General features: G+C 35.1%; 6 protein-coding genes and 1 long non-coding RNA gene across 10 annotated transcripts; 6 read left to right on the forward strand and 1 right to left on the reverse strand.

Annotated features, from left to right (window-relative positions):
• The first annotated feature begins 1,228 nt into the window (after nt 1-1,228).
• Nucleotides 1,229-2,359, forward strand: LOC135150256 (uncharacterized). Its single transcript, XR_010288569.1, has 4 exons — nt 1,229-1,378; nt 1,648-1,702; nt 1,803-1,889; nt 2,247-2,359. It is a non-coding gene; the product is annotated as an uncharacterized LOC135150256 (long non-coding RNA).
• Nucleotides 2,360-4,274: 1,915 nt separating this feature from the next.
• Nucleotides 4,275-7,904, forward strand: LOC135150526 (uncharacterized). The gene is made up of 6 exons (XM_064086868.1): nt 4,275-4,601; nt 4,960-5,418; nt 5,505-5,651; nt 5,704-5,755; nt 5,853-6,865; nt 6,982-7,904. The coding sequence occupies exons 1-6, from the start codon at nt 4,277-4,279 to the stop codon at nt 7,902-7,904; spliced, it is 2,919 nt and encodes a 972-aa protein (XP_063942938.1). The 5' UTR covers nt 4,275-4,276.
• On the forward strand, nt 7,901-8,620 carry LOC135150527 (uncharacterized). Its single transcript, XM_064086869.1, has one exon. It carries the CDS (start codon nt 7,901-7,903, stop codon nt 8,618-8,620), a length of 720 nt encoding a protein of 239 aa, XP_063942939.1.
• Nucleotides 8,621-10,035: 1,415 nt separating this feature from the next.
• LOC108227145 (uncharacterized) lies at nt 10,036-12,027 on the forward strand. Its single transcript, XM_064086870.1, has 7 exons — nt 10,036-10,040; nt 10,230-10,370; nt 10,620-10,779; nt 10,872-11,026; nt 11,120-11,240; nt 11,344-11,794; nt 11,891-12,027. The coding sequence occupies exons 1-6, from the start codon at nt 10,036-10,038 to the stop codon at nt 11,584-11,586; spliced, it is 825 nt and encodes a 274-aa protein (XP_063942940.1). The 3' UTR covers nt 11,587-11,794; nt 11,891-12,027.
• Nucleotides 12,028-12,421: 394 nt separating this feature from the next.
• LOC135150528 (replication protein A 70 kDa DNA-binding subunit E-like) lies at nt 12,422-14,544 on the forward strand. The gene is made up of 10 exons (XM_064086871.1): nt 12,422-12,571; nt 12,657-12,936; nt 13,012-13,111; nt 13,218-13,339; nt 13,416-13,497; nt 13,579-13,687; nt 13,771-13,823; nt 13,994-14,105; nt 14,185-14,385; nt 14,473-14,544. The coding sequence occupies exons 1-10, from the start codon at nt 12,422-12,424 to the stop codon at nt 14,542-14,544; spliced, it is 1,281 nt and encodes a 426-aa protein (XP_063942941.1).
• A 2,639-nt stretch (nt 14,545-17,183) lies between these two features.
• Nucleotides 17,184-19,248, reverse strand: LOC135150179 (uncharacterized). Of its 2 annotated transcripts, XM_064086322.1 has the most exons (7): nt 18,964-19,248; nt 18,788-18,887; nt 18,421-18,706; nt 18,265-18,335; nt 17,876-18,149; nt 17,705-17,793; nt 17,184-17,601 (listed from the first exon to the last, which is right to left on the reverse strand). In XM_064086322.1, the coding sequence occupies exons 2-7, from the start codon at nt 18,860-18,862 to the stop codon at nt 17,353-17,355; spliced, it is 1,044 nt and encodes a 347-aa protein (XP_063942392.1). In that variant the 5' UTR covers nt 18,863-18,887; nt 18,964-19,248; the 3' UTR covers nt 17,184-17,352. The 2 variants fall into 2 exon arrangements, with proteins under 2 accessions (XP_063942392.1, XP_063942393.1); XM_064086323.1 differs by having other exon boundaries at nt 17,705-17,790; nt 18,788-19,246.
• A 2,334-nt stretch (nt 19,249-21,582) lies between these two features.
• Nucleotides 21,583-26,207, forward strand: LOC108207476 (uncharacterized). 3 transcript variants are annotated; one of them, XR_010288842.1, is made up of 6 exons: nt 21,583-21,945; nt 22,044-22,076; nt 22,254-22,767; nt 22,850-23,075; nt 23,157-23,729; nt 24,096-24,232. XR_010288842.1 is itself a non-coding variant. In XM_064087301.1 (5 exons), exons 1-5 carry the CDS (start codon nt 21,941-21,943, stop codon nt 23,627-23,629), a joined length of 1,251 nt encoding a protein of 416 aa, XP_063943371.1. In that variant the 5' UTR covers nt 21,583-21,940; the 3' UTR covers nt 23,630-23,744. The 3 variants fall into 3 exon arrangements, 2 of the variants coding, with proteins under 2 accessions (XP_063943371.1, XP_063943372.1); XM_064087301.1 differs by lacking the exon at nt 24,096-24,232 and having other exon boundaries at nt 23,157-23,744; XM_064087302.1 differs by lacking the exons at nt 22,254-22,767; nt 22,850-23,075; nt 23,157-23,729 and adding an exon at nt 25,559-26,207 and having other exon boundaries at nt 21,587-21,945; nt 24,096-24,471.
• Nucleotides 26,208-26,407: the final 200 nt, after the last annotated feature.

Consider the following 26,407-nt stretch of genomic DNA (forward strand, 5'->3'; position numbering starts at 1 on the left):
TCGTCCCGGCTCACTGGCAATTCGGACAGACCTTTGCGGAAAGAACTTCAGAGTCTAAGGAAGAATTTTATCCAAGATTCAAGAAAAAGGCACAAAAAAAGAGAAACTCAAGTTTTTTAAAATTTTACCCGCCTTAATTTGATTTTAATCATATTTTAACCTTGGCGCCACTAGTTAGAAACTTAACTTTTGGCCCCTAAATTACTACTACTAGGACATTTGTTAAGTGGGTTCATTGGGGATTGTAAAAGTTGAGTAAAAGAGGGAAGGTGGAGTAACTTTATTGACTTGCAGGTTTTGATGGGGTTGTTTTCTGTTTATGTTTTTATTACTTTGGTTGTGTGTACTGAGTATTTCTAGGGGCGTAAAAAGGGGAATTAGTAGAAGTGTGTTTTCTAGTGGAGGGAGAAATGTGTTGAGGAGGCTGCAAAAACATGCAGCCCGCAGCTAGTGAGTTATTTGTGTCTATGGTGGTGGCCAATGTAATGTAATGTATGAATGGATATATACTTTTCGTCTTTATTAGCTTGTTGTTCTTTTTTTAATTATTTGTTATTGTGAAATTTAGGATCTTTTCCCCTGCAAAAAGTGAAAATATTGAAATTAATTGAAAGGATGCAAAGTGGAGATAGATTTGGATGGAGACATGAATGAACACAAATCATCATGAATAAAGTTACCAAATGCGAATTTGAATAAAAGTTAAAACCAATGTTATATAAAACGTGAATCGCACTTAATTAATGAATGTGTAAAACAAGAATTAATCAGATTAATTGAGATTAATTATCGATTTTTAGAATAATGTTAAGAGACAAATACTCTGATTCAAGAATGAAGGACAGAAAACACATTTTAATACTCTCCACTCCATTCATCTACGGATTGTGTAGGGTAGGGGTGGGGATGGGAGGGAGATTGAATCTTGTTTCACATGCGGGTGGTGACTAACTACCAACAAACTTGTTTCTCCCTCCAATCTGGAACCTACAATTGAACTTTGGATCCCATTTCTTTATTGAAGAAAAAATGGACAAAGAAGAATCCCTCTAAATAATAAATCCTGTTACATAAAATGCCCTTTTTTCCATGGACTACCCCAAAACTTCACATGTAATTACACAATATGCCACCGGAAAACTCCTACGCATGCCACACTTACTACTACAGTATTATTATAAAATTAAAAGCTTTAAAAGCTTTCTAACATATCACGTGTCACGTGTCCTAACTTTCCTAAATTATACTAACATTCCTCACCCTCTTTCTCTTCCACAGGATGAGTCCTTCCTGTTTGAAGATAAGCTGCAGAGTCTAGCTTCGAAAACCGTTCAGGGATGCTACAAGAAGAATGAATTTGTCCTGTGCGTGTTAAAGTGTAAGTCAATCCTTTCTCCTACTGCAGAATAACACCAAAATCGTACACAGTTTTCAACTTATGGACTGGAATTTCATTTCAAATCTCGATATTCAATTTCAAATTTTAGACAGAGCTTATATTGTGTTTTGTTGAGAACTGGTTCCACAAGAATACAAGAACATTTTTCAATTGAAGCTTTGGAGGATGAAAGAGGTTTCTGTGCATAAGAACTGTTTAAATATATATCTCCTTTGCATAGAATTCATGATTTTGTGTTTTCATCTCAGGTTAATTACAATCATCTCAACCTAGATAATTTCAGTTCATTTAAATCTGAATTCGGTATGTTCTCTACCATTTTTTTGTGTATTGAATATCCTGATAGTATGGTATTGTTTCTTTGTTTTTTTGGTTAAACAAGTAATGCTTTCCAACACATTAGGAAGCACTACAGGAAGAAGGAGGAAAGCTGAGCCTCCTAAACCAGACAAAGAGAATGTGGCACCTGTTCAGATTAATACTCTATCAGGTCCATTCTTAATAGAACTTTTCAGCTTATGTTGTTTAGAAGGAAATACAATGTTTGTTGTGAATCAAAATCTGTGGGTTTGTTGTTTGGATTCTATAAAATGTCATGTTATATTTTAAAAAATCTGTGGGTTTGTTGTTTGGATTCTATTAAATGAAATGTTATATTTTTAATATTCAGACATGGTGCGTGCAAGTTTTCATTTATGGTGGTTGTAGAGAAAATATAGAAGTTTGTTGGCTGATAATATGTTGGTTTGTTGTTTTGGTTTCATGAACTCTGCTATCATTTGACACTACTTAGGCATCCATAATAGAACTGTTTGTTGTTGGGGTTTTAACATAACTTTTACTCTAGGCTCTGGCACTCTCAATTCTACACAGAATGCAGGGATTCATACTGCTACTACTACCACTCCACATTCTCAGACCTGTCACCGTACGCTCTCAAGTACTCAATCCATTCCTATCAGTAATGCTTGTCACACCTCTTCTAATATATCAAACCAAGGTACCTCTACTCTGTTATATTACAACTACTACTAAGGAGTTCAGATTGTATGAGTAGAACTAAAACCATTCTTTATGTCTATTTCAGGGAGTTCAAAAATGTCGAGAAAGGGTTGGAGTACAAACAAAGATGTTGTCCCATTCTACTTGAAATCTCCTACTGTTAACTTGAATGAAAGGGATGCTTCCATAAGTCCTGGACCTGCATTTAATTCTGGTACCATCCCTGTATCTGCAGTTTGTAATACTCCTTTCAATTTGACAATGTTATGAAATTGAATCAAGGACTTTGTACCACAGGTACTTTACAATAACTTCTCCTGTATTCTTAATTATTTTATATGAGTATTGCATCTCCAAGTTAGGTGATAATTTGTGTAATATAAACATAATTAACAACAGGGACTCAGAAGAGGAGTGCAAAGAGAAGGAAAGGTGGTGACGAAAATGTGCTTCCACAACACCCTTCAAATTCATTAAATCATTTGAACTCTCCAGTTTTGAATTTCGAGGAAAGATCGGCATCATGCATGACTGATCAAGCTGCATCTATTTCTACAAGGCCTCCACTTTCCGATGTTTCTAATACTGCTGTCAACATTCACAGTAGAATGGATCTGAATGAAGGAGATAAAGGTACTTTCTACACTCAATTTCACAATCCATTAATTGTTTTGTTGTCTCTTAATTGTTGTTTATCTGTTATCTATATTTAAAGATGACTCACCCTCTCCAAATACTATTTCAGAGGATTATGGACCCATGAGACAAGTTAAAGCTAAAAAATCAAAGACTAGGATCCCTCCCACAGACAAAGAAGGGACCAGCAGACAATTATTTGGTATACGTCAACTGAACGATGATGCCACTATAGGTACTGGAGCTTTGTTTTGATCAAAACCTAATAAAAATTAATCATATTCTGCTCTCCACATTATCCTTTGCTGATTGGTGGTTTAAACTGTTTTAACAGAGCATTCTGCAATTGCATCTGTCTTGGAAGATGCTGATCAACTTTTAATCAAATGGTTAGTTGGTATCACACAAATTATGCTACTGCATTATCATTATCATCTAATCTGCACACAACAGTTTTCTTATATTTTGCATTTGTTAAGGTTGTGAGACTGATTATGCTGAACCTGAAGTGGTAGATAATGTTGTTTTGCCTGCCGTGCAAAAAGCTCTCAGATGTAAGCTTCCTCGACTCTTATAATATTAACACTATTCTGTTTGTCACATTTTGTCACTCATTTTTTGTATTAGTAATGACTCTCTCATTTTAATGACAGGTAACACTGGATATGTGTCTTTGGGGCCACCTACAGAATGTTGCTCCAAATGCAAGGCTCTTATGTGGAAAGAAGAACGTGTGAATAAAACTGTGAAGAATGGTACACCTGAGTTCAGTTTATGTTGTTCTAAAGGTCAGATCAAGCTGCCTGAAACACCTCCAACTCCTTCATACCTGTTAAATATTTACAATGATCCATTGAAGGGCAAACGCTTCCGAAAATCAAATTCGTTTGTATAATACCATGTTTGCATTCACTTCTATGGGCGGTAGAGTGGACCACTCTATAAACAACGGCTCATCTCCTATGTATACCGTCTTAATGGACAGAACCATCATCTCTTTGGTTCTCTCATACCTAATGAAGGTGAGGACCCCAAGTTCTGTCAATTATACATATACGATACCGATAATGAAGTGGAGAACAGGCTGAAATGGGTCAGTGTTTCGGATGGTAAAACTGTTGATGTGGAGATTGTACAAGGTCTGTTGGCTATGTTGGATGAAACAAACGAACTCACAAAATACTTTCGTATGGCCCGGGACAGATTCAAAGAACAGCCTGTGCAGGATCTGAGATCGTCATGAAAGTGTGTCGTAGTGTAACTGGCCGTGAGAATTTCATAGGGCCATCAAATGAGGTAGGAGCAATTATGGTTGGAGACTTAGAAGACACATGTGGTGAGCGAGACATCATTGTTGAGACAAAGAGCAAGGTTCTTGAAAGAATATCTGACATACACCCTAAGTTGATGGCCCTACAATACCCTCTTTTGTTTCCTGAAGGTGAAGACGGATACCATGATGACATCCCTTATGTGCAATCTGGAAAACATGTTGCCAAAAAGCGTCAGAGGATAACAATGAAGGAGTTTTACTCATACAAACTGCAATGCCGACTAAATGAAGGTAAACTATTTATTATGATCATTTCTAAATACACAGTTGTATTCTGATCATGGTGTTCCAACTAATGTAAGCAGATATGTAGTTTACCAAGAACTTTTCTACAATCTACCTAAGCTGTAATCTAAGCTGTTCTTCGCAAATTAAAATTTTATATCCTAAGTATTGAATGTTAAGACATGATTTATTAGACAATCCAAGACAAGGCTCATTAGACAATGCCTATTAATTTCTAAGCTGTTAATTGTTTTGTTGCCTGTTAGTTGTTTTTTATCTCTTATCTATGTGTAAAGAGGATTCTGATACCTCTTCTCTGGAATAATTAACTATTTAAACATAATTAACTACTTCATTCTTTCAGGTAATACCCCTCGCTTGGGTGGAAGACTGTACCAGCAATACATCGTGGATGCATTTTCGGCCATTGAACAGTCGCGCCTTTGGTGGTTTCGTACACACCAGACCACTCTCCGTAATGATTTATACAGCAACATTCAAAAGAGCATACGAGATGGTCATCAAGATACTTCTTCTGTTGGGAAAGGTTTCATTTTGCCCGCTAGCTTTCTTGGTTCGAAGAGATACATGCAACAAAATTTCCAGGATGCACTTGCTATTTGTCGCTACATTGGTCACCCGGACATTTTTTTGACTATGACATGTAATAGTGCTTGGGATGAAATCAAAGAAATGATGAAGCTATATCCGGGTTGCATGGCTGTTGACTCCCCCGATGTCATTGCACGCGTGTTCAAACTGAAGTTGGATCAGATAGTGGAGGACATCAAAAACAAACATTATTTTGGAACATGTATTGCAAGTAAGTATGCTATCTCCTCTAAGTCAACTGCATATGAATGTCCACTTCCATATCATATTAATTTTGTTTTATCATAATATTTGTAGTTATGTATGTCATAGAATTCCAAAAACGTGGACTACCTCACGTCCATATGCTAATATGGCTCGACGCTGCTTCGAAGAGGAAACTCAATGATGATGTTGATAGTTTTGTAAGTGCTGAAATACCTGATCCAATAAAAGATCCAGTTGGTTATGCAGCTGTTTCCTCATTTATGATCCACGGCCCTTGTGGTTTCCAAAGGAAAAATTCCCCTGTATGAAGGATTCAAAGTGTACCAAATACTTTCCAAGAAGTAAGCTGTTCAATAACATCCCATCACTCTTTTTTTAATGCATAATTTCCCATAATTTGCTTCTGACTACAAATCCACATTCTCTATTTGATTTTAGGTATTGTCCGGAGACATATTTTGACCAATCGGGATTCCCTGTCTACAAAAGGCGCGACACTAAAATTACTGTCCGGAAGAACAATGTGGATCTTGATAATCAATTTGTCGTGCCTTACAACCGTGATCTCCTGGTCAAATATCAATGTCATATGAACATTGAAATTTGTTGCCACGCACGAACTCTCAAGTACTTATTCAAGTACTGCCTCAAAGGACATGATCGTGCTACTGTCGAATTGTCAACCAAGAAGAAGCAAGACACTGATGACTCCAAGCCTATCGATGAGATTCAATCTTACTTTGACGGGAGATACATATGTGGATGTGAGGCTGCGTATAGAATTTTTGGATTTGATATACATTATCGATCCGTGTCTGTCCATCGCCTCTCATTTCATTTACCAGGCAATAAAAACTGCACTTTCAAGGAAGATGAGAATCTGCAAAAAGTTGTGCAGCGTGAAAAATGGAAACTCAGTCAACTTGAGGCTTTCTTCAAACTAAACAAGGATGATCCATCTGCTAGGAAATACACTTATGATGAGATTCCACAACATTATGTGTGGAATGAAACTGATCATGTCTGGACAGTGAGGAAGAGAGGCCAGCAAATCGGACGTTTGTTGTATACACATCATAATTCTGGAGAGATTTGGTATCTCAGGTTGTTACTGACCAAGGTTAGAGGTCCAACTTCTTTCAATGCTCTTAAAACTGTACATGGTGTGGTTTACAACACTTTTAAAGATGCGTGTAGAAAACTGGGATTGCTTGACGATGACAATGAATGGGACGAAGTAATGGATGAGTGTGCCAAGTGTGGATTTCCTCCTCAAATAAGAGAGCTTTTTGTTCATATCATGATCAACTGTCAAGTGACTGACCTAGGAAGTTTGTGGACAAAGCACTGGAAACACATGGTCGATGATATCATTCTTCGTAAGAGACAGCAATCTGGTAATACAAACACTAATTTCAGTGACAAGCAACTACAATTTTATGCATTAGCAGGTACTATTTTTGGTAGCCTCATCAAAAGTTTTCTAATATTCACTCCTGATTAGTACTGACATTTAAATATTTTTCTTAACTCTGTTCAAACTCTAATGATCTGTTGTATTTTTCAGAAATAGACAAGATCCTAAGAACGATTGGAAAATGTTTGAAGCAATTCAGCCAATTGCCACAGCCACCAGTGAGCTATATTCAAACTGATGCAAACAATTTGATTGTTGATGAAACCAGTTACGACATAGAGGAAATGGAGAGAGAGTTTCTCAAACTTCATTCAAATTGCAACCCTGAACAACTATCAGTCTATGATGCCGTTTTTCAATCTGTGACTGAAAACAAAGGAGGTGTTTTCTTTGTTTATGGGAGCGGCGGCTGTGGTAAGACATATGTTTGGAAGACTCTAATTTACAAGTTGAGATCACAGGGAAAGATTGTTCTGCCAGTGGCTTCCTCGGGTATCGCAGCTACCTTAATGCCTGGAGGAAGGACAGCCCACTCCCGTTTCAAGATCCCAATTGTATTGGATGAATATTCCTCATGTGCAATAAATCTGAATTCGGATATTGCTAATCTAATCAAGTGCACGAGTCTGATTATATGGGACGAGGCTCCCATGCAACACAGGTACGCATTTGAATGTCTAGACCGATCACTGAGAGACATAATGAAAACTCTTAATCCGGACAATTTCAACAAGCCGTTTGGAGGTATCACCGTTCTACTCGGTGGAGATTTTCGGCAGATATTGCCAGTCATCAACATGGGAGGTCGTGCTGACATTGTGGCTGCATGCATAACTCGGTCAAGAATATGGAAAGAGGCAATCATTTTCATCTTAAAGCAAAACATGAGACTTAACCAAGGACAGAATGCTGAGGAAAAGGAGAATTTACGCAAGTTTGCTGAATGGGTACTTCAAATCGGTGATGGCAAGTTATCTCCTCCAACTGATGAATTAAGTGTTGTTGATGAAGATTCAATCATGATTCCAGCAGATTTTGTGATCCAGAAACTGAAAACTCTGTTAAAAATATGATTGAGTGGACGTATCCCAGTTTTACCACAAACTTTCAAAATCCTGCTTATCTTAGTGAGAGAGCAATATTGACGCCGACCAATGTCACTGTTGCTCACTTGAATTCCAATATTGTTGAGACAATTCCGGGAGATCAAGCTTCTTACTATAGTGTTGACAGAGCGGAGGATTTTGGTGGCAGCGATTCTGATCTTAGTTTTGCATTCCCCCCTGAATATATCAACTCATACAATATTCCAGGTCTTCCGCATCATGAACTGAAACTAAAGGTTGGCGTGGCTGTTATGTTAATGCGAAACTTAAACCAGACGCTTGGACTGTGCAACGGGACCAGAATGATGATCACAAAGTGCCTGAAGCATTGTGTTCAGTGTGAGGTAATATGTGGAGCATTTGCAGGTACGAAACACTTTATTCCAAGGATGGAACTCTTTCCAACCGAAACCAAGCTACCATTCAAGCTGATTCGCAAGCAAATGCCGCTGCAAATTTGTTATTCCATGACGATCAACAAAGCTCAAGGACAGTCTCTACAAAGAGTTGGTCTTTATCTTCCGAAGTCAGTTTTTACACACGGACAAATGTACGTGGCTGTAAGTCGGGTTACCTCACCTGAAGGTTTGAAGATGTTCATTGATTCTGATCATGGTGTTCCAACTAATGTTACCAGAAATGTAGTCTACCAAGAAGTTTTCTACAATCTCCCTAAGCTGTAATCTAAGCTGTTCTTTGCAAATTAGAATTTTATATCCTAAGTATTGAATGTTAAGACATGATTTATTAGACAATCCAAGACAAGGCTTATTAGACAATGCCTATTAATTTCTAAGCTGTTAATTGTTTTGTTGGCTGTTAGTTGTTGTTTATCTCTTATCTAAATGTAAAGATGACTCACCCTGTCCAAATTCTGTTACAGAGGATTGTAGTCCCAGGAGACAAGTTCTTTGTCTAACAAATGAAGGAGTAGAATTCCTCCATACAAAAACAAGGCACCACCAGACAATTGATCCAGTGTTTAGATAATCTTCTTCACCTAATGTTACTTGAAATTTTTCTGTCAAATTTATATTCGAAATGTCTCTGTCAAATTTAAAAAACAATGTGGAGGAGATAGTACATCTCAATACATACAGTCTGTATTCTTCCAGTCAAACTTCCTAATATGGAAAGCAATGACCACATAAACATGCACACTCCTTTTCAGGACATGTACTATAGTACTCATTTTTGACATGTAGTACTTCTTTTCATCAAAGTAGTGTTCCTCGGTTTTAGATTATTAAAATCTTATATCTTTCTTACGATTTACACATTACATCTTATCTTCCCCACATCATAAAGACCCCCATCAGTTATTACACATCTTATAGTCTTCATTCTTCACTACACCTACCAGATCTGAGATCCCACCAAGGTATGCACATCTATTTCAAAGACTACCAACATTGTAGAACTTATAGCTAGCTGTAACTCACAACTGTACTAACTACATACTCATATTTATTACATTTCAGATCTAGGCATCAAGATGATGTTTAACAAATTCCAGAAGCTGCAGAATCTTCACACAGACAAAACTGAATGGACCATACGCGCTCGAGCTCAGTCCATCTGGGAGGGGATTAATCGTACAACTAATGAATTTAAAGGACTGAATGTCATGTTAATTGATGATTCGGTAACAACAGAATACAATATCTATTTATACCCTCATTTATGTGTTCATTCCTATTGTATGCTAAGCTATAACTATGTTTTGCCTGTAGAGTACTCGAATTCATGCTTTTTTGAATGCAAAGATATCTGATTTTTTCAAAGAAGATCTGAAGGAAGGCAACATCTATCGTATATCTAATTTTCATGTCAAAAAGTATGAAGGACCCGAAAAGAATAGGGTAGTTCGAAATGAGAAACACATATACTTTGACAACTACACAAAATTGGTTGCAGAGAAAACAAATGCCACCTTTTTCCCCACCTATGCTTTTGATTTATATGATCTTGAAGATGCTTCTAGATTTGTCACTGATGAACGTTTTCTGATAGGTAAACGAACCTAACCGCTACATTGCTACATTTAATGTATTGTTCATAGATTTCTTGAAATTGAATAATAAATTTGTTTTTATAGATGTGGTTGGTGTGATAACAAACAAAAATGTGGAACGTGTATACTCAAAAGATGACAACACTAGATCGCACATCCGATTTGTCATTACTGATGGAAGGTATTTGATTTCAATACAGTGAGCCCTGAAATGATTAAAGTCACATGAAAATAACTTCAAAAACTAATACAATTTTTATCCTTCATTCTGTCTATAGTTGTGAGTTGAGGGTGACTTTCTTCAATGAACTTGCTGAGCAACTTGAGAAACAATTGAAACATACCGCTGAAGAACAAGTTACCATCATAATTGCAAGTGCGAAAGTGAATCAACACGAGGGTAAAAACTCTGTTAGATGGCATGTTTTACATAATACGAACCACTTCTAGCCGCAAAGTCCTGTTTTAGCCTTATATTGTTATTGAGTTTCAAATAAATTATTTTATGTTGCGGATTTCTTTATGAATAGGATTGACATGTCTGAACAACTATCCAGCCACCAGATTTTATCTAAATCCAGACCACTACAGTGTCAAAATTCTGAAGACAAGGTTTAGAACAACCAAATTTACCCAACAAATTTATATCCTCTGCCTTTATTTTTTAGGATAATTACTCACTGTCATGTAATTTATTTGTTTAGATTGGCTGCTTTTCCACTAAACACAACATCTATAACTGTTGAAGAAGAGTACATCGAAGAAGTGATAGATGACAAAATCTACACAATTTCAGAGATAAAGAAGTTTACTGCTCAATGCATTCAGGTATTTCTTCAGTCAACAACAAATCTTGCATAACAGCATGACTTCTTCATATAATAAACAGTATGTAATTTACATTTCTTGCTGATGTGCAGAAAAAGTATAAATGCCAAGTTAGTGTGAAGAAAGTGGAGGAGAAGACAAATTGGTATGACAATGTCTGTACATCCTGTGATGAAGAGGTTAATATTGTTGAAGGGAGGTATAAATGTGACAACTGTAAAAGAAATATCCCTTTTCCTGATAAGAGGTATTTAAATTTGTACATTGTTAGGATCAAATCTCTTCAATACCAACTTATATACGATAAAAGTCCTACTTATTCTGACATTGTCTTGAACAGATTTCGATTGGCTACCGTCTGCAACGACTCTACTGGCTACCTTGGGATTGTTTTTCCGGATGAAGAGATTCAACGAATCACTGGCAAAAATGTTTTTGATATTGAAAATGACAGCACTCAAGTAAGTACAAGCATAACAAGTATTTAAGAGTTTATTTCATCCACTTCTGCAAATTTAAAACCTTTACACTTGCTTACTTTTAAATTCTCAATACTACTCTTAGGTTGGAGACTCAATATCTTTTCCTCCACTGCTAAAGGCTTTCGAAAAGAAAGAATTTATTGTTACTTTGATCATAGGGGAAACCAATGTGCATAATTCATGTAATGTTTACCTCGCTCATGCAATTGATGAGCCTCCTGAAATGCTAGGAGACCACGTTCCTGGTGAAGTGGTTCCTGCGAACTCTAAGCAAGATTCCATTTCCATGGTATCAATCTACTACACATTTTTCTACTTGATATAAAACGTAATGTAATATATGGTTATCTATTTAAGAGCTGTGATTGTTTTAATTATGTCAACAGAATTTGGAAGAGACATTAAACCGTGCATCCGATAGTCCAGCAACTGAGAAGTCCACAAACAAGCAGAGACCACGTAAGAAAACTGAAACTGTGCCATTTGAGACTGAGGAAAATGTTAAGAAAAGAAAGACAGTGAAGAAAGACATTGTACGTATTGATTAATTGATATATAATAATTGAAATAATGTAGGCATTTTGTTTTTACAAAACAAACAACTAACATATATCTATTGTTTATTGCAGGACTAAAATCGGAATCTCATAGCTTACAATTTCTACAGAGGAAAGAATTCATGTTTTTGTCATGGCCCTTCTTTTGGCTCCTCTTATGTCTTCTAATATATTATGCAAACCTTTATTTTTGGTGAACACAGAACTGCAATTCATATCCCAGCTTATGTTATTTTGCCAGCCTCTACTGTAAGAAATATTGTCGCTACAATTAATACACTCCAATTCTATGAATTGTTGTATCAAAACCATGTCAGTACTATGTGCTTTAATACTATTATCATCAAATTGGAAATTTGAGCATTTATATGGACATTTCTTCATTGTAATAGAGACACTAGGTTGGCAACTATTAAGTACAACAGTATCCTGTGCCTCAGTCATTTAACTGTCTCACATTCAAAATTTTTTCAACCGCACCAAACCTAACAAACGAAGACATTTAATTACAACTTAAACTTACAATTGGAAAGAAGACATCCCATCTATATTGTATATAAATAGCACCATTATCCTCAACCACACTCTACTATTACAAAAAAAATGTCTAAAACAAAGTACGATAGTTTCAAAGATTTGAGGAAGAGCAAGTATGACTGGAAGGTTCAAGCGAGAATACTTCATTTCTGGAGAGGTTTCTCAAAAACCAAGCAATCTTTCAAAAGCTTCAACATTTTACTTGTGGATAGTAAAGTAAGTTTTGACACCTAAATTCTTTTTAAGCCTACCAAATTTAAATTTCTGGAGTATATTTTAATTGTTCTGCAACTTCTTCAAGCGTGTACGAATCCATGCATTTGTACCTGGAACTGAAGCTGATGAGCTTGCTAAACTTCTGGAAGTGGGCAAGGTATACTTGATAGAGAATTTCACAGTAAGTGATTACACCAGCGATGACAAATTCCGATGTGTAAGGAAGGAAATACAAATCGTGTTTGATAATCAAACTAAAATCACACCTTTGGAAGAAAAAGCTGTTAATATTGAGAAGCATGTGTTTGATTTCTTTGATCTGTCTGATCTCAAATCATTGGTAAACCAACAAACTTATCTTGCTGGTAAGTTCAATTATTACATTTCTCTTATTATGCATCTTGTGAGCTCTGTTTGATTCATACTTCTTTCCAAATTAGATGTTATTGGAGTTATGGAAAAACCAAAACCTCTTGCTAAAATAAAAAACAGACATGGCATCTTGCAAGACCAGATCAAATTTCGAATAGCTGATGGCAGGTTTGTTTTCATGCATCTCACAAATATTACACATTACTAACAACTGCATTGTTCACTACCTTTTACAACCTAAGTAAACACAATGTTTTATTTCTGTGATGTGCAGTACAATTGTCAAAGTTACTTTCTGGGATGAGTTTGCAGTTAGATTCTCAGCAGCGTTGAAACATAATTTTCAGTGCCCTATTATCATTATCATTGGAAGTGCTCGAATAACCGAGTGGTCAAGTAAGTCTAAAGTTCAAACCTAATTGCTGATGTATTATGATGCTTATTCATATATTGTAAACATTTTTTCACGTAGACGAACCTACAATAGCTAATGCTTCTCCTACAAGTTTCTATCTCAATTGTGATCACCGAAACGTTGCTGAGTTCAGGAAAAGGTAACTTGCATTTCCTACGGTTTCTGTAAATCACCAGTCAAGGATAATGATCTATTCCTACACACACTTAACATATTTCAGGTTGTCTTCCGAATCTTTTCCTGATATGAACCTTGATTATTCAACAAATGCAACTCTTGATGTTTATAAAGTCCAATCTATTAAAGAGTTTAAAGAAGATCAGATTCTGGTATGACTCTATCAATATGTTAAGTGATTTGTACTTTCTAAAGTCAAAAAAAGTAACTAATATCAGTTCAAAATATCATGCAGAAGGAGGTTTTATGCCAGGTTAAAATCAGAAAAATACAAAATATTAGCTCCTGGTTTGTCAATGTATGCACTTCTTGCTATAAAGAAACACAGCTTCTGGAGAACAGCTACCAGTGCAAGTTCTGTGATAGGAAATGCTCATATCCAGATAAGAAGTAAATCCATCACCAATCAGCACTTCCTTTTTATTATAGTGATTAACAACTTTAATGAAATAATACAGGTTCCAAGTTTGTATTTTTGCTTCTGATGATACTGGTGCAATTGATATAATGCTTGAAGATCGTGAAGTGCGTACAGTGATTGGAAAATCAGTTTTCAACATAATTGATGAGGTGAAGATATGCCCACGTGTTGTACAACTATGTTCAATTCTACACAAATGTTTAACAAAAAATTTGTTTGCCATGTCAGGGACAAAGCAAGGAAAATCTACCAGTGATACTGAAAAGCATGGAAAACAAGGACTACACCATCAAGTTGCTTATAAAGAAGGAAAACATAACTGAGGATTACCCGATCTATAGTGCCGAAGACATAATGGAAGGATTTAAAATTGAAACTGACAGTGATGATGAAAGTACTCCACATCCAATTGAACAAATGCAAACTCAAGTAAGTTTCAATTCTAAAAAATTATCCTATTGTACTTCTTAAATACTGATCTATCACCAGTTATTCTAAATTAATTTTTCTAAACAGCCATCTGCATCAAGCTACCATTTGGATTCTCTATCTGGGATAAGTTACACATCAAAGAAGAGAGAGAAATGAAGTACAAGGTCACAACAAACACCGCCTTGGCTAATTATCTAATGTTCTTAATTAAACTATGTTTTACCTAAATCCAGTAATATTTTTAATGCTGTAGAACAGTAATATTGAGCACTTGAAGACACTACAAGTATTATTGTTATGTAATTCTGTTGTGTGCTTGATAAGTTTATTGCTTTTGTTGAGTATTTTTTCGGCTTTATCATTGCATTCATTTTTATCCTGCGGCATATCAGAATAAATATATCATTCATCACTCACAAGATTCAATCCAATAATATCCTACATAGATGAAATTTAGAGTTAAACAGCAACCCAAAACTACAACATATCTCAGTTTTTAGAGTTTAAAACTTTCAACGATGACAACTTAACCAAACATTTAGCTTAGACATCATTCTCTCCTTTCTCAACAACAAGACTGAAATCTTTATACGAAAGCTTACAGCACTCGAAGATGCATCTGTCCCCAACCATCAGCTGTAAGTCATCACGTAACTGCAACCACCCTTTGTTAATTGTTGCACGTTTCCAATCAGCTCTGTGTTTTATTTCGAGCCTCCATGATCGGTCTCCAACATAAACATTTATGTAGTCAGTTTTCCCCCACATATACCATTTCTCTCTGAATGCAGTTGGTATGTCCTAAAACAAATTGAGAAACTAAATTACTATTATTTCAAAGAATAATACTGAAGTCTGCCTATTGTATATATAAACATCTACTTACCACTCCATGACAATATTTCAGCATATGAAATGGTTGAACTGTGATTTCAAAACGAGCAGCAACATTTGACTCATCAGATAATTCTCCTAAAATCAAATCAATAGCTTAATATTCCAAACAACACAATAACCAACTGTTATACAAAATATAAAGGAGAAAAACTTATACTACCTGAAGATACAGGTGTTCCAGTGAATATGACTTCAACATATTTCTCATCAAAAGCAGCTATGTTAAAGCTAAAGTGACCATCATATGTGAACAACAACACATGAAAGCTATTCAAAGAATCCAACCCCAGCAGTTTGCACATACCAATCAAACCTGATAGCTTATTAGATTTCACACAAAAGCGACCTTCAAATGATTTCCCATTACTTAATATGAAGTGCAGGAACTTGGAAATATTCCCACCACAATTTTCCACAAACTTGGGAGGTACGGACTGTCCAAAAAAATGGAAACAAAATTGTATTACTTTGCACTGTAAACAATCAATGTAGAATCAATGAATGAAAGCATAGATAACAGAATGCCGTCACAACATACAATTTCATTTTGAAGTTGGTCAAGATTGTTAATGAAATGCACAAACTTCCAACCACCATCTCGGATCTTTGCTGAATATGACAATAAAAATCAGTTTCCAGAGAAAAAGATACCTTTTGCTTTTGACAGAAAATAAAGAGCCTTACGCTTCAGAGGATTTCCACACTGCGAAAGATGAGTGATCATTGGATAATCAATTTCACAAGAGTGAAGCCCTAAAACATAGACATTCATATCTGACTGTCCATAATACTCAAAAACCAGCACTTCCCCGCCCTTGAATCCAAAATCGCTATAAAATGTGGATATTCCCATCATTATTCCTGTTATCTTATCAAAATGAACGGGGAGACGGTATCCGGTTCTCAGATTCAAACCAAACTCCTGAGGGAGCATGTTTGCATACTTTTGCTGGAAATCAAAGGGAAGTTTCTGCAACAAAATCAAACGAGAATTTAATCAAACTTACTAAGCATAAAATTTTTTTTAAAAATGGAAGTTACTAGACAGAATACCATCACATCTGAACAAATGTCCTTGCGGCTCAAAGCTTTAATAAACTTATGCGCCACAAACCCTGTGCATTCCATTTTCAGCTTACTAATCTGTAAGCAATATTAGTCTGTTACATGCAATCAATATTATCGGGGCAAAAACTATCAACACTATTTTACAAAAGCAAATCAGAGAAAGATTATGAACAATATGTAAGAATCATTAAAAGGGTTTTCAAAATCAAAACATAATCTTTAAAAGAGAAGATTATTATTGCATGCAATTAAAAACTGGGTAATGAATACAAATTTCAACTGAGGCAACCATAAGCTTAACGATTCTCATTACCTTCAGAAGATCAGTTTGTGAGGGATGCTCTGACTATGCCTTATTCTTGAAACACAAAGTAGAAAATGTGTACCTTTTTACAATACCAACATAAACCTCAATAAAAACAGCTTTAATGCGGTGGAGTTAGTAGTTGGTTTAATTTCGGGAGTTACAAAATAAGTGTACATTTTAATGTGCTATTACCCGTCCACAAATTTGAAAAAATGTGGGTCTCCTTTTCAAAGAATTGGCAGCCCAACTGATAGTGTAAAATCCAGTATTGACAAAAAAAAGAGAAGACAAATTGAACCAAGTAAAAGTGAAATGGACATTCCAATATTATTATTATATTCTTTTTGCTTAAAAAATAAACAAGGAATACATTATCAGTAAATTATATTGATTAAGCATAAAACTTCTAAAAAGAAATACTACATGTCATAATTTAGTACTGTAGCAGATGTCCTGAAAAAGACTGTGCATTCAAATATAATATGTTAACTGGTAAAACCTGAGCACAGAAAAACTTAAAAAATAGCAAATTTGTTCAGACCACAACTTCAGACATATTACATCAGTATTTAATCAAGCACCATCCACCATTACAAACATTAATTCAAATAAATTGTCAAGCCAATCCAGCAAAAGACAACATAAAAATTTCCTAAACAGAGGACAATAACATTAAACTTAAAGATCCCAGATTACTGCTTCTTCACCACTCGAACATTAAAACGATCAAGAGAATCAACTGGACATTCAAAAATACAAATGTCCCCTACTTCCAAGGCCAAACCATCTCTAAGCTGCTGCCATCCATCTTCTATTGTAGAACGATAATAGTCATCCCTCCGGCAAATATCTAGCTTCCAAGAACCATTTCCAGAATACACATATATAGATTGAAAGGTGTCCCACATGCTGCAGAGCTTCTTAAATAGAGGAGAAATATACTGCAACATATCATAAAAAACAATTTACAAATTTTAGTTTCTGCAATTTCATTTCTTGAACGAAAGCTATGTATAACCATTGAAAAAAAATAAGACAACTTACAACAACGTAACATTCGGGAGACATGTGTATTTCTTCAACATGAATTTCAAACTGGAAACCTATTGATGGATGATCCCCACCGGCTTCTACTATACAAAAAGGTAACAATAGTCAGAAACACAACGAAATGGTGCATTTCTCCTGGAGATGTTAATTAGTAAACATATTTACCAATAGAAAGTGGAGTTCCAGGATAAACAATCTCACAAAGTTCTTTGTCAAAAGCCGAGATTGTTATAACAGAATCAACATCATACTTAAACAGCAACATATGAATTTCCTTGGTTCCAGTATTTTTTAACATTTCACAAACACAATCCAATCCTATGAACTTCCTAGATGAAGGACAATACGAACAACCAAACTTCTTCCCATTGCTAATAACATATTTCATAGGTTCACGGAAAGAAAATTCACAACGGTCCAAGAATGCCTCTGGAGGTTGCTGTTAAAACAAAAGTGGAGTTATCTAAATATAACAACTTATTAACTGATTACTAAACTAACTTATCTGTAACTTCATTATTAACTATTTGTCAATCAAAACTATACTAACTTACAATTTCATTTATAGTTGTTTGTCTGCCAGAATTAAACCAAACAAACCTCCACCCTCCATCGCCAAGAGTGACTACATTGAAAATGAAATGGTCAATAAAGATTCACTTCATTAAAAAGCATCTGGAATTTTAAGTGCGACACAAATAATAATTTACCTAATCGAGGTGGAGATTCTGGCATATTAAACTTAAAATCCGGGTATTTGATTTCAGATAAGTTACTACCCAGAATGTAGACATTGATGTTATATCTGCCAAAGTACTCGAACACTAGCAATTCACCACCATTCAGCTTAAAATGCTTAAAAAAACATAGAAGACCCTTAAAAACACCTCTACTGTGGTCAAATTTAACTGGAAGAACATAACCATTTCGAAGCTTCAATTCCATATCCTCATGTAGGTCATGAGCATATTTAGAACAGAAAGAACGAGGAATCATCTGTTATGACAAGATTTAAAGGAAATGAAAAGTTATTTGTAGGACTCTACATTTCAATCAAGTACAGTCATGAGAGAATACCATTTCGTCGGACAAAGTGTCCATGTGGGTGAGCTTGTGAGAAAATTTTTGAGCCTGAAGTCCACAAGATTCCATGAGTAGATAATTCAAACAGCAAAACCTACATTTTCAGCAAGATAAGGAAACATTAAAGGAGCAGTTCTGAGGGAAGGAACTATAAATAAAAATGATCTTACAGTTAGACGGATAATGAACTCTAAAGTTCTACAGATCGAGCGACTCTATATGGACTCGCAGGCTTCTTGGATAAGAAGTGTTTGTCTTCAGCTCCTGAGCGGATGAAATGCTAGGTTTCTTATCAACATCATCTCTGTAAAACTTTACTCTCCCAAATGAGAGTTATTAAAATGAATTGGTACAGTTAACTGTTGACTGAAATCGTTGACTGAAATCTTTTATGCTGTGTCATGAGCTTATTGTAACAGATATTATTCCAAAATTCACGTGTAATTGTCCTTTTATGAAAGTGGTTTCAGACTAAAAAATATTATATGACAAAAATCTACAATTTCTTTTAATAAAACATTCATTAGTTTCGATTTATAAAAAAGTCTCATCTTGGCTCTGATATAAGAGGATTTTGAACTTAGTTTTTCCTTTTAAAAATTATTCAAATTTATGCATATCGTATTCTCATAAAACAGTTTCCTCTCAAATTTTATATTAGCAAGAGTAAATGCTTTTAACAACATAAAACTAGAGTAATCGGAAAAAACAAAAAGTATAATTTTTTTTCCTTTCTCTTCATTTTATTATTGTCAACTTTATCAAATTTAAAAAATTAAGGGAACAAAAACAAGAGAGATCATTAAAATCGTCTTCTAATTAATTGTTTTAAATTATTAATTAATATTGTAGACACAAAATATTTCACACTACCATGCGTAGCGGGCATAATTACTAGTAAAGATAAAGTATAGATAGACTTTGGATACCCTTCTCTATCTCTCATATGTTCATCCAAACCCATCAATACTCTTGGATAATTTTTTTCTTAGCTTTCACATTCAAGGGTTTGGAGGAACATATAATGGCATCATTTTCTCATCACATGCATGCTATCACATAGGCTATTACTTTGGTCCCTCCATTTTCTGTTTTTGATTTTTAACAATTATCCATCTGATGGTTAGTCAATTGGTGAGATAATATCAGCATCAGTTCATGAATGGTTTTGGAGAATCACATAACATCCTGTTATCGAGTCGAATTCGAATATCATAAGCTTCAAATTTGTTACACGAAAACTTCCATACTAAATTTCAGCCCATGAAGCTAATGTTACACTTAACCATGAGTCCATCATATTCCATAACAGTACAGCTACAGTCTAGAAGCTCCATCAAGTGGTTCAATGGTCAAAGTGAGCGCCCCTCCCGAGCATTGACTTGGGGGCATGCATCAGCCTTTCCCTTATTGAAATTTGGAGTATCCAAACAATTCTTTTTACTACTCAAAATATTAGTAGTACTACTCCCTCCGTCCCTATTTATCTGTCCACTTTGGAAGTAAAAATTTGTCCCTATTTATCTGTCCATTTATACTTTCAAAACTAATTTAATGATAGTTTTTCAAATATATCTTCATAATTTCAATTTTCAAGGCTTGACTTATTTAAAACTTGGTTGAATTCATGTTTTCAAGACATAAAGTAGGGGTATTCCATCATTTTCAAGATATTAATTAGAGGTATTTAATGAAAAAGTTCATACAATCAAGGACACCTTGGTATGTGTTTTTTTTTCCAAAATGGACAGATAAAAAGGGACGGAGGGAGTACTGTAGAAGACAACTGAACTACTCTCTGACAGACAGAACAGAGCCACAGAGGACTTGTTACTATCCAAACATTTTCTCAAATCAATAGAGTAGTACTCTCAAAAGAGAATTGTACACAAGTATAAACCATGATCTCCTTCCATCTCCTTCCATATCTCGCGTATAAATAACTAGTCTCTGTTTTTTAGCACATAACGTTTGATTTTTTGACACATATTTTTAAGTATTTTGATAGATAGTTAATAATATTATTTTTGAGATTTTTTTTCTGAATAAAAATATGTATTCAAATTTTTAATTCACAAAAAAATCAATTTAAAATAATAATTTATACTATCCTGTCAATCCACCCAAATATACACGTCTAAGACAAAATTGTCATAAAAAACAGAGGGAGTAACTAAATAAAATTTGGTTCGACACAGCATCACCTTTGTACTGAGAGGTTAAGCTCCAGCAGTGTGCCTTGGTCGGATTTGAAGCATAAGCGGAGCATGGACACAATTATTTCAAACAGAATTTGTGTCAGTCCCAACATAAAAAATAATGAGCTCTTCCTGGGCCAAGTTTATACACTGCCTCAAAGTTTAGTTACAGGATTACGGACAGCGACATACATAAACGCAAGTCGCCTGCCTTTACAACATTTATCTCTAGTCTAGTGATTTACCTCTAGTCTCTCTAGATATTGACCATCACTTGCTATCACCCATATTAAGCTGCGTGGAAAATGTAGTTTAATTTTTTGAAATATTTAACTTTAAAACTAAATTGAAATATTAAATCTTGTTCAAAATGAATTTTTTAACATGTCATATAAAAAATCACGGAGATCTGATCCAAAAATGATATAGTATTTGATGGGATATGGGACCTGATTAGTTCAGTATTTCCTTTTTAAATTTTTGAAAAAGAAGTCAATTTAATAATTAAATATTATGACAAAAAATATTTAATAATTTTACTGAATCATATGGTTATATGTTTGTCCAAAGAATTAATATTCTCATCCAGAGCTAAAGGTTATATTTTCCTTTACAGCCTGTTTGGATACTGGCATTTCATTTGAAATGCTGGATTTGGATTGAATACCCTGTTTGGATAGCTACAGGATTTGTATTTGAATTTGGGCCAAATTCCATCTAAGTAAAATAAAAGCCCACATCAAAGAATTTGAAATAACTTTTTTACTGGTGTCATTTGAAATAAGACAGCCCACAATTACACCCGACTTCCGACTCTTTCCACTCGCTCTCTCGACTCTATGCCTTTGCTCACTCGATCTATCCATTCGCTCACCTTCCGGTCTTGCGTCTCCATCTCCTCCGCCACTTTCTCTTCATTCTATCCCTCTTCTGTCAGCTCATATCAGAGATGAGGTAAGCTTTGTCTCAATTGATTTCACACATCTTATACATCGATGAGATTTATATGTTTGAGAAGGCGAATTTTTGATTTTGTTTGTTTTATTTTACAGTTCAAGGGGTAATTCAGCTCAGTCGGCTCATGTGTAAGTATCTAGTATTGCTCACTGCTTGTTTATGTTCTTTCATGCCCTAATTTATGTCCTGCATCTAGGAGTATTTTGCTTGTTTGAACTGTTGCTTTTGTATTTATATATTCAGGGATTCTTAGGTTAATAACGATTGAGTTGATAATTATACGTTTTTTCTCAATCGAATCACAGAAATGTTCATGTGTCAAACATTTCGCAAAAGCGTCCGAGGGAGAATGATGATGATACGGAATTTATAATATTAGTTTTAGGTTTTATTCAAGTAGTAGTGGCAGCTTGTTATGGTAAGAATTATAGGCCGAAAGAGTTAACGTGGAATGCACATGACCGTTCTCAAATTAGAGCTACTTGGATGAATACACTAAAGATCGATAGGATATGTCGTGAACAATTGCGCCTTGATATACGACGATTTGAGAAGTTGTGTTATATTTTGGAAACTAAAGGTGGATTAGTAACTACAAAACATGTCACTGTGAAAGAAATTGTGGCATTGTTTCTTCATACTCTTGCACATGATTTGAAAAATAGAACTATACAAGCTGTGTTTGCACGTTCTGGAGAGACAGTGAGTCGACAGTTTCATATAGTACTTGGATCAGTACTCAAGCTGGGGAAGGATTACATAAGAAAAGTAGACCATGCCACTAGTTATGTCCATGATAACCAATGGAAATGGTTTGAGGTAATGTAAAAGCAAATTCAATTACTAATTATGTAGTTAATATCTTAATCTATTATTGAATAAGAACTAAACATATATTTAGGGTGCTGTTGGAGCTCTTGATGGGACACACATCAAAATGACTGTCCCTGTTGAGGATCGGCCTCGCTATCGAGATAGAAAAGGGGATATTAGCACTAATGTTCTAGCCACGTGTGATCCGGATTTGTGCTTCACATATGTTTTGCCTGGTTGGGAAGGATCGGCATCGGATCCTCGTGTTCTTCGCGATGCCCTCCGTAGATCAAATGGCTTGAAAGTTCCTAGAAGTAAGAATTTGCTCACCTTTTAGTTTTGGTCTGTCACTTCTAAACAGTTAATAATTAAAATGCTTAAATTACATGATGCAGAAAAATATTTTCTCGTGGATTTGGGCTTTACTAATAGTGAAGGATTCATGTCTCCTTACAAGGGAACTCGATATCATTTGAATTTGTGGAGAGGAAACACTCCCACTAATCACAAAGAACTTTTCAACTTGAGACACTCGTCCGCTCGCAATACCATTGAGAGGGCTTTTGGATTGTTGAAGAAGCGTTGGGCTATATTGAGAGATGCTAGCTTTTATCCAAAAAAAATTCAAGTTAGAATCATTAATGCATGTTTTATTCTTCATAACTTTTTGAGGGAGGAAAAAATGGAGGAAAGAGTTTTTATGCAAGAAGTAGAAAGAGACTTGGATAGGATGGAAGCAATTGATGTGGAAGATGATGAAGATGATTACATATCTACTGCTAGATCAACAAATGAATGGAACGAATTTAGAGATGATCTTGCAAAGAAAATGTTTGAAGAATATGTTGGACGGACTAGAGCTACATAAATGAATGGAACGAATTTAGAGATGATAAATGTTTGAAGAATATGTTTACTATTCATGTTTTTTTCATGATCTGTATAAAATTGATTTTAAAATGCTAAAGGTAATTTCATCTTTCCTTGATAGTTCTTAATATGTTTGATTCTCAAGTAAACCAGTTGATTGATGCTAATATTGTTTTCTTCATATACGAAGCGGATTACAGGCCTCACTGAAAACAGGATATGTCACTTTGTGATTTTGAGTGACTTTGATGCCTGCCTGGCTGCCTATCTTTTCTGACTAAACTCTCCCTTTCATCACCTAATCTAATAATATGTTTTAAGTCTCTGATCTGTATATAATGTAGCCTTATCTTTACAATTTATTAATAATAATCTGTAGTTGTTAAACCTGGCAAGAAGTACCAGCACAGCATGTTGTTTGAGTTTTCAGCAGAATAAGCAAGTACCATTTATTGTGTTTGCAGGTACCGCAGACAAGAAAAACAACCTATGGCTCCACGAACTGATCAACCAACTGTACCAGTTCAGAAAAGGGGATATTTAGCATGGACCCCGGACATGGATAACATATTAACTTCAACGTTGTATGATCAGATTAACGAAGGAAATAAAGGCGATGGAAATTTTAAGACTCAAGCTTATCAGGCTGTGGTTGATAAGCTGCGGCTTGAGGGTATATTAGTTACTGTGGATCATGTGAAACACCGAACTAAGATTTGGAAGAAGCATTATGGTGTGATTACTGACATTAAGAATTTTACCAAATTCAAGTGGGACGAAGAAAAGAAGATGTTGGTGATACCGGTAGAAGATCTTGCAGAATGGAAGTCTTATTGTGAGGTAATAGTCTTATTGTGCTACTTTTACTCCTGTCACTTGTTAGCATTTTTAATCTTGTTTCTTTTCTTCCCCTCTATTTCTAATTATGAAGTGAAGTCCTTTTCTTGGTTTCCAATTTTTACAGTTGTGGGGATAGGAGAGCTAAATACTTTCTTGTCCCTCATACAAGTACAACATCTGTCTTTAACTTCTTTTCAATAAAACAGAATTAACCATTAAGTATAATCATATAATCAGGCTTATTACTCTCAACCGAGTTAGGAAATATATTCATATAATCAGGCTTATTACTCAGCTACATGATAACTTCTAAAAGTTAGTTGGTAAGTAACAGACAGCTCAGCAGAATGGACTACTTCAATGGAACAGAATGGTGATGCAGCAGTGCTGTTTGGTTGTAATATATAAACAACATATTGCAGTTTGCAGGATAGTTCACTTCTCTCTTAACAACAATGTGTAATTAGCTTTAGACTTTCTCTCTGAAGGTTGTATAATAGCACTGTACTGGATATTTTTCATTGGGAGATAGTATACTTGGTTTAAAAAACCGAACAAGACTAAAAAATACCAGCAACATACTATAAAGTGAAGTACACAGTTCCTGAAAATTTTATATACTTTCCACTGTTACTAATATCAACCAGGAAACAGAAGCCTTGATACAATGATAAATACACTTTAGCCTTGATACAAAGACCGCCACCTGCATGTTTGAAAGTTGTTAAATATGTTAGAAATTTGTTAGTTCATAATCTTGTAATAGAATGGAAGACCTGCTATAAGTTTAATACTGATTGAAATAATATGTTAGTCTAGAATATAAACAAGGTGATACTAGTGAATTTTTATTTACAGAGCAGGTAGATACTAGATAGTATATTTGTAGGACCTATGATTAAAAAAAATGTTATTTGTGAGTTTATGATCTCTAATAGATAGTGTAGGATAGTTAGGTGCATCTGAATTAGTTTACTTATGTTTTCTGTTAAATTTATTAAACTTGTATAATTGTATATAGGCTATAAAATGGGTTCCAGCAGAGGTGCATTAGTCATATGTTTTCTATTGTGAATTATTTGGCCAGGGAGTTCCAGATGCTTCTGCATACAAGAACAAGCGTATTCCAAATTGGGATGACATATGTACTCTATTTGCTTCCGATAGAGCCATTGGTGATGGTGCAGAGCAGTTTGAGGAGTCAGCAGCTGCCATGGAACTTGAAAATGAATTTAGCACTGCTGAGACGGGTTCTGGTGAATCAAATAAAAGGCAGAAAAGAGATCGCCTTGCTGATGCTGTCACTAGTTTCGCAGAATCGTTCAAGGAATATGTGAGCAAAGCAAAAGAGCCTCCAAGACCCACTTGCAAAGAAATATACGAGGTTGTATCTGAAGTTTATGGTATTACGGATGATCAAGCTATGAGGGCTGTCAAGAGATTCGTGAATGGCAAAGTTGACGAGTTTGAGATGCTTAAAAGTTTGCCTGATAATGAGAAAAAGCGCAGTTGGATATTGTTGCTTATTACTGAGTAGTGATTAGTAGTAAAATTGTTTAAAAGACCATGTAGTTAGGCTGTATTTAATGATTTTGTAATTTCAAGTTTCAAATGAAATTCTAGTTATTCCCAAACAATGCTGGAATTTGAAATGCTAGATTTGAAATTCTTATGCTTACCAAACATGTTATTTGAATTTGAAATTCTATGATTTGAAATCCAGGATTTATATTCCACTATTTGAAATGAAATGTGCGGATCCAAACACAATCTTACAGAATTTGACAAACTTTGACAGAATTTCACAAACTTGGCACGAGAAAATTAAAAGGAGACTGTAACTAGATTAGTTACTGGGTCATGTGGCAAAAATTGAAATTTGGGCCAGAGATTAATTTTATAAGAAGAGCCCAACTCCCTTCCCAGGAGAGTCCCA

This window comes from Daucus carota, chromosome 2 (genome assembly GCF_001625215.2).
Source record: "Daucus carota subsp. sativus chromosome 2, DH1 v3.0, whole genome shotgun sequence".
NCBI classification, from domain to species: domain Eukaryota; kingdom Viridiplantae; phylum Streptophyta; class Magnoliopsida; order Apiales; family Apiaceae; genus Daucus; species Daucus carota.